The 8,132-nt window shown below is 50.7% G+C and overlaps 1 protein-coding gene across 1 annotated transcript; it reads left to right on the forward strand.

Moving 5' to 3' along the window:
• The first annotated feature begins 803 nt into the window (after positions 1-803).
• LOC135973364 (SRRM2 protein homolog rsr-2-like) lies at positions 804-3,284 on the forward strand. Its single transcript, XM_065556308.1, has 2 exons — positions 804-1,726; positions 2,797-3,284. The coding sequence occupies exons 1-2, from the start codon at positions 1,180-1,182 to the stop codon at positions 3,282-3,284; spliced, it is 1,035 nt and encodes a 344-aa protein (XP_065412380.1). The 5' UTR covers positions 804-1,179.
• The last annotated feature ends 4,848 nt before the right edge of the window (positions 3,285-8,132 follow it).

Raw genomic sequence — 8,132 nt, forward strand, 5'->3', positions numbered from 1 at the left:
AAAGTCCAGAGTTCAATCTGATTGACTGTCACATGAGTCATTTTTACATTCCTATGCCCCAGCAGTGCTGAATTAGTTGGGATTGTTGGCCATCTGATTAATGTTGTCTCCACTGAGTCTATGTGAATGATTGCTTTTTGCCCGAAAATCTATGAAGCTATAACACTGCTAGGCACTGACTTGCTATCTGCATCTGGGCCTCACATGCTAGGGCTGCTCTTTGGACCCCAGGAAGGTGGGGATCTGGCTATCTGGGGGACACCTCTTGCTTTGTACATCATGAAGGCAGCAGAGATCAGCTGAGCTGGTTTTGCTGATAGTTCTTAGGGTGAAATGCTCCGAGCCCAGCAGCAAGGGGCTTTGGTCTCACAATTTACTTTGTCCAGCAGTTGGTGGATTATTTCTGTTTCATTTGGCTTTGGTTCCTGACTGTTCTGTGTCTTGTTCTGGTAGCCCATGAACCCAGTAAGTTCCAATAGCCTGTTCTCAGGCCCTGCATTGGCACAGGGATCAGGGATGGGTTGGGCAGCCAGCCGGCTAATCTGAAACGTCTCAGACCTCGCCCACTTTCTGAGTCCCATCTGTCACTAGATTCTCTGCCTGCAGAGCCCTTTCATGATGTCATCCCCCTCCCACTTAGGTTTTATGGATTTCTCTTGGGAGAAAGGGCAGGACTCTCACACTTACTAGTTCCAGGAATGTTTATGAGGCCCTTTCTTACCCACTAGGGCCCTTCCCCTACTGCACCTCCATCACAGCTGATGCTTGTAAAAGGCAGGGCTGTGTGCCAGAGTCCAAGGCCTGGTCTACACTACGACTTTAATTCAGATTTATCAGCTTTAATTCGAATTTACCCTGCAACCATCCACACAACGACGCTATTTATTTCGATGTAAAGGGCCCTTTAAATCGATTTCTGTACTCCACCCCGACGAGCGGAGTAGCGCCAAAATCAATTTTAACATTTCGAATTAGGGATAGTGTGGCCGCAATTCGATGGTATTGGCCTCCGGGAGCTATCCCACAGTGCATCATTGTGACCGCTCTGGACAGCAATCTAAACTCGGATGCACTGGCCAGGTAGACAGGAAAAGCCCCGCGAACATTTGAATTTCATTTCCTGTTTGCCCAGCGTGGAGAGCACAGGTGACCACAGATAGCTCATCAGCACAGGTAACCATGCAGGCTGATAATCGAAAAAGAGCACCAGCATGGACCATGAGGGAGGTACTGGATCTGATCGCTGTATGGGGAGAGGATTCAGTGCTTGCAGAACTTCGTTCTAAAAGACGAAATGCCAAAACTTTTGAAAAAATCTCCAAGGGCATGATGGAGAGAGGCCACAATAGGGACTCTGAGCAGTGCCGCGTGAAAGTCAAGGAGCTCAGACAAGCCTATCAAAAAACAAAGGAGGCAAACGGTCGCTCCGGGTCAGAGCCGCGGACATGCCGCTTCTACGCCGAGCTGCATGCAATTCTAGGGGGGGCTGCCACCACTACCCCACCTGTGATCGTGGATTCTGGGTCGGGGATAGTCTCATCAGCGACGCCTGAGGATTCTGCCGATGGGGGAGAGGAGGAGGAGGAGGATGAGGATGAGCTTGCAGAGAGCACACAGCACTCCGTTCTCCCCAACAGCCAGGATCTTTTTCTCACCCTGACTGAAGTACCCTCCCAAGCCTCCCAAGCCAGTACCCAAGACTCTGACCCCATGGAAGGGACCTCAGGTGAGTTTACCTTTTAAAATATAAAACTTGTTTTAAAAGCAAACGGTTTTTAATGATTACTTTGCCCTGAGGACTTGGGATGCATTCGCGGTCAGTTCAGCTACTGGAAAAGTCTGTTAACGTGTCTGGGGATGGAGCGGAAATCCTCCAGGGACATCTCCATGAAGCTCTCCTGGAGGTACTCCAAAAGCCTTGCCACAAGGTTTCTGGGCAGTGCATCCTTATTCCCTCCTCCATGGTAGGACACTTGACCACGCCATGCTTGCAGCAAGTAATCTGGTATCATTGCCTGACAAAGCCTGGCAGCGTATGGTCCCGGTGTTTGCTGGCATTCAAGCAACATCCGTTCTTTATCTTGTTGTGTAATCCTCAGGAGAGTGATATCACTCCTGGTAACCTGGTTGAAATAAGGGGAACTTAATTAAGGGGACAGAGGTGGCCGTTCCTACTGGGCTGTTTGCCTGTGGCGGAAAATAAATCCTTCCCTGCAGTTAGCCAAGCGCAGATGGGAAATTGGCCCTGAGTTTTTCGCGTTTGGCTAGCAGGGATCTTCCCTGTTACCAGCCATGCGGTGGGGGGGAGGGGTACCGTGATTATCCCAGAGAATTCATGGCGGGAGGGGGGCGGCGGCGGGGGGTGGTGGTTAGTTTGGTGCCTGCAGGGATCTTCCCTGATACCAGCCACACGGTGGGGGGGAGGGGTACAGCGATCATCCCAGAGAATTCATGGCGAGAGGGGGGGGTGGTTAGTTTGTTTTCTGCTGCTGCTGAATGTTAACAGAAAAACCGCAGCACTCTACAGGCTATGCTTGGTATGTGGGAAAGGAGGGCGCAGAAGCTGTAAGACAATGGCTTACCATGGCCGCATGCAAGCCGAATTCTGTTGCCCAGACCTGTGATCTCTAGCAGCAAAGCCACAGGCACTCAGCATTAAGAGGCAAAATGCGACCTTGCACAGAAATCACATGTGCTATGTAATGTGAATAGTGTTGGTCACCGTGAAAGAGTATAAGCATTGTTCTGCAAAATGTAGCTTTTTAAACAATTCTCTCTTTTTTCCCCTCCCTACAGCAGCTGCAAATTCCTCAAGCCTCCCTCCTCCATCCCGAAGGTTATCACAGATAAGGCGTCGTAAGAAGAGAACGCGAGATGAGATGTTTTCTGAAATTATGGAATCCAGCCGCAGTGACAGAGCTCATCTGAATGAGTGGAAGGAAACAGTTTCAAAGTATAGGAAAGAAGCCAGTGAATGTGAGGACAGGAGGGACCAACGTGAGGACAGGAGGGACCAACGTGAGGAGAGGAGAGACACTCGAGATGAGAGGTGGCGGCAGGAAGACCAGAGGAGGCAGGATGCAATGCTGGGGCTGCTGCGTGAGCAAACAGACATGCTCCGGCGTCTGTTGGAGCTTCAGGAATGGCTGCTGGAAAACAGACTGCCGCTTCAGCCCCTGTTCCACCCTCCCCCCTCCCCATGTTCCGTATCCTCCTCACCCAGACGTGTAAGAACGCGGGGGGGGGGGGGAGGCTCCGTACACCTTCCCATTCCACCCCAGTAGACAGCCCAAGCAAAAGGCTGTCATTTTTTTAACCTTTTCTTTGTGGCTTTTTCCTTCCCAGCAATCCTCCTCCCAAATACCACCCGGGTTCCCCCCCTCTTTTTCTAATCTATTAATAAAGAATAAATTATTTTTAAATGATAGTGACTTTATTTGGTTTGAAAGAAAGCTGGGGGAAGGGGGAGGGTGGGTTCCTTACAGAAAATCAGTCAATAAAGGGGGCGGGTTTTCATGAAGGAGAAACAAACAGATATTTCACTCTGTAGCCTGGCCAGTCATGAAACTGGTTTTCAAAGCTTCTCTGATGCACAGCGCTTCCTGGTGTGCTCTTCTAATCGCCCTGGTGTCTGGCTGCGCGTAATCAGCAGCCAGGCGATTTGCCTCAGCCTCCCACCCCGCCATAAAGGTCTCCCCTTTACTTTCACAGAGATTGTGGAGCACACAGCAAGCAGAAATAACAATGGGGAGATTTCTTTGGCTGAGGTCAGAGCGAGTCAATAATGATCGCCAGCGACCTTTTAAACGGCCAAATGCACATTCTACCACCATTCTGCACTTGCTTAGCCTGTAGTTAAACAGCTCCTGACTCCTGTCCAGGCTGCCTGTGTACGGCTTCATGAGCCATGGCATTAAGGGGTAGGCTGGGTCCCCAAGAATAACTATTGGCATTTCAACATCCCCAACGGTTATTTTCTGGTCCGGAAAGTAAGTCCCTTGCTGCAGCCCTTTAAACAGAGTAGTGTTCCTGAAGACGCGAGCGTCATGAACCCTTCCCGCCCAGCCCGCGTTGATGTTGGTGAAACGTCCCTTGTGATCCACAAGTGCTTGCAGCACCATTGAAAAGTACCCCTTGCGGTTTATGTACTCGGTGGCTTGGTGCTCCGGTGCCAAGATAGGGATATGGGTTCCGTCTATCGCCCCACCACAGTTAGGGAATCCCATTGCAGCAAAACCATTCACTATAGCCTGCACATTTCCCAGAGTCACTAACTTTCGTAGCAGCACCTGAGTGATTGCTTTGGCTACTTGCATCACAGCAGCCCCCACAGTAGATTTGCCCACTCCAAATTGATTCCCGACTGACCGGTAGCTGTCTGGCGTTGCAAGCTTCCACAGGGCTATCGCCACGCGCTTCTCAACTGTGAGGGCTGCTCTCATCTTGGTATTCTGGCGTTTCAGGGCAGGGCACAGCAAGTCACAAAGTTCCATGAAAGTGCCATTACTTATGCGAAAGTTCCGCAGCCACTGGGAATCGTCCCAGACCTGCAACACTATGCGGTCCCACCAGTCTGTGCTTGTTTCCCTTGCCCAGAATCGGCGTTCCATGGATAGAATCTGCCCCATTAACAACATGATCTCAAAGCACTGGGGCCCGTGGTTTCACAGATTTCTGTATCTGTGTCCATGTCCATGTCAATGTCCTCATCATGCTTGTCGCTGCGCTGCCGCCGCCGCTGCCTCCTCGCCTCGTTTTTCTGGTCCTGGCTGAGCATAAACTCCACGAGAACGCGCGAGGTGTTTACAATGTTCATGACTGCTGTCTTGAGCTGAGCGGGCTCCATGCTTGCCGTGGTATGGAGTCTGCAGTGTTCACCCACCCAGGAAAAAAGGCGCGAAAATGGTTGTCTGCCGTCCGTTGCTTTCATGCAGGGAGGGAGGGAGGGAGGAGGGAGGGAGGAGGTGAGGCTGTACCCAGAACCACCTGCGACGATGTTTTTTGTCCCATCAGGCACTGGGATCTTAACCCACAATCCCAATGGGCGCGGGAGACTGCGGGAACTATGGGATAGCTATGGGATAGCTACCCACAGTGCAACGGTGCAGAAATCGACGCTAGCCCCGGTACTTGGACTCACACCACCGAATTAATGTGCTTAGTGTGGCCGCATACATTTCGACTTTATACAACCTGTTTTTCAAATCCGAATTATATAAATTCGGATTAATCCCGTAGTGTAGACATACCCCAAGGCTCTGCGCTGCACTCGGAGCTCTGGGTTTTGCACACAGACAATTGTAAGTCTCCTTTGTCTCTGGGGACAGGCGGCTCTTAGCCTCTTTTCACTGATGCTGTCTCAGGCAGGTTTCTCTTTCCCTGCAAAAGGGGAAATGTCAGAAATAACTGTCACTGTAGGATTATTTTAAATCTGTAAATCATTTCATGGCCACATGAGAGGTTAAATCTCTGCAGAGATTGAAGCTCTGCTTTGCCCATTTGCTGCATGCATGTTCCAGTAGACCAGCAATACGTTGTGGACTATTAGCCATGGCTGCAGGACCCAAACCCAGCCCCTTTGGTTCTAAGGAGTGCTCAGACCGTGACCATCACCCAGTATCTCAGAGTCACTGGAAAAGGGGTCCAGTGATGCTCCAGCTCACAAAGGGCCCTGCCCACATAGCTCCTGACTGGGGGAGACGTCCAGCACCACTGATTGGGTGGAATGCACTACTTAAATTGCAAAAAGGCACAGGGCATTGTCTGAGCAGTTAATCCCTTGCTGGCTGCTGCTATGTAAGGACTGTGCCCACTTGCCTGATGCCTGCCTATTCCTGTCCTCCTTATCCCAGGCTCCTACCGGTCCCTGGTTCCTGCCTCGCTCCAGGTCCCTGCACCTATGCCCTACCCCTGGTGCTGGGGTTGGACCTCTGGCTCTGCCCTTTGGCTTGGCAGCTGGCTCTGGTTCCAGCCTCCTGACTCTATCCATTAGGCCTGATTGCCCATGCCCTGGTCCCCACAAGGAGGTGTGATGGGATGTATTCCCCATCTTAGCTCTGAAAGAGTTAACCGGAGCTGGAGAGCTCAATTGGGGCACTTGGTTGCACCTTGCAGGTGGGCTAGGCCCAATTACAGAGGATTCCCAGATGTGCAGGGAGTTAGTATAAGGAGAGGAAGGGAAGGAGCTGTGCTGTCCCTCTCTTTGCAAGTGAGACCAGCAGGGGTGAAGAGGCAGCCTGGTGGGAGAGTTGGCCCAAAGAGCCTCTCCTCAGTAGAGAGGCTCGGGGAGACAGACACAGAGCTGCGCTGAGCTGCCGGCTGCTGCTGCACAATGTGGATTTGAAAACTGTGGCCTTGGCAGGAGGCAGCCTGCGATTGGCCAGTCAGCAGCCAATCAGCGAGCCAGGCTGAATATGGTTGCTAAAGCTGGTGCATAGCATTTTTTAAATCAGCTCCCTCAGCCAATGGGAGAAATGGCTTCCTGGCAGGTGGGCAGGCCAAGAAACACAGGGGTCATGATCTCCCCTATCCGCCATTTTCATTGGCGCGGAACTCACATGGGGCGTGGTCTCCCTATCCCTCATTTTCATTGGCTGAGAAGTCATTGAGCGTTGTATCTTGTTTAAATTTACCTTAGGGCCAGACAACGGGGAAAGTGTTAGCAGCTGCCAGAGCAGGAACTAGGGAAGGGATTGCTTCTGCCAGGACTTGTTCCACCTCCAGGACCTGTCTCCAACCCCCCTCCTCCAAATCATGCCTCACCAATCTATTAGAATTCTTTGAGGGGATCAACAAATGTGGACAAGAGTGATCTAATGGATATAGTGTACTTGGACTTTCAGAAAACTTTTGACATGGTCCCTCACCAAAGGCTCCTAAGCAAAGTAAGCAGCCATGGGATAAGAGAGAAGGTTCTCTCATGGATCAGTAACTGGTTAAAAGATGGGAAACAAAGGGTAGGAATAAATGGTCAGTTTTCAGAGTGGAGAGAGGTAAATAGCGGTGTCCCCCAGGGGTCTGTACTGGGACCAGTACTATTCAACATATTCATGAATGATCTGGAAAAAGGGGTAAACGATGAGGTAGCTACGTTTGCAGATGATACAAAATTACTCAAGACAGGTAAGTCCAAAGTAGACTGTGTTGGGTGACCATATTTTCCCATAGTTCTCATGACCACATGTAAATTCCCTCACTGTATATATATATATATATACGCCCTGCTGCTTCCTTGCAGGGTGCATAGCAAGCCATGATGTCTGCAGCACACCAGAAATGTCTGAAACCTGTTTAGCAACACTAACTGGTTCACTCTTTATAGCCGCTGCTGAAGTTAGCCTGGGGCTGCAGTAGCTTTGGTAACAGTCGCTGTGCTCTAGAAAAATCGAAACCAAACCTTCACCTTTTCCTTCACCTTGAAGGCAGCCCATTGCAGCTGTTCCTGGTGAAGGGGCCTTTCTGTTGATTCCTTTCTGCATTCAGATTGTATCGGGTTAGACTGAGCTTTCAGGCATAGCCCTGAGTATAGTGTTGAATGTGAACTGCACCAGCCCAGGAGGAGCTGTGACAGATGCCACGTGAGGCATAATTTCCTCCCTGCCTCCTTCTTGTTCAAGGGTGTGAGCAGTAATTTGCTCTTTTCCTGTGCCCTCAGCTAATGATAGGTACACCTACACTTGGTGCTGGAGGGTGTAATTTCCAGCTCAAGGAGCAGTACCCTGGCTAGCTCTGATCAAGCCAGCACACTAAAAATGGAGTGCAGCTGCAATGGTGTGAGAGGGGCTATGCCCCAGGTATTATCCCTTCAGAGACTCTAGGCGCCTATTTGGGGCAGCTAGCCCCTCGCACCATGGCAGCTACATAGCTATTGTTAGCACACTAGCTCTATCAGAGCTGGTACTGGTATGTCTCCTTGAGCTTGAACTGACACCTTCCAGCTCTAGGGTAGCTATTTGGGGGGAGGGATAGCTCAGTGGTTTGAGCATGGGCCTGCTAAACCCAGGGTTGTGAGTTCAATCCTTGAGAGGGGCCATTTAGGGATCTGGGGCAAAAATCTGTCTGGGGATTAGCCCTGCTTTAAGCAGGGGGTTAGACTAGATGAGGTCCTTTCCAACCCTGATATTCTACACTAG

This window comes from Chrysemys picta, chromosome 9, assembly GCF_011386835.1.
Source record: "Chrysemys picta bellii isolate R12L10 chromosome 9, ASM1138683v2, whole genome shotgun sequence".
Lineage (NCBI taxonomy): Eukaryota > Metazoa > Chordata > Testudines > Emydidae > Chrysemys > Chrysemys picta.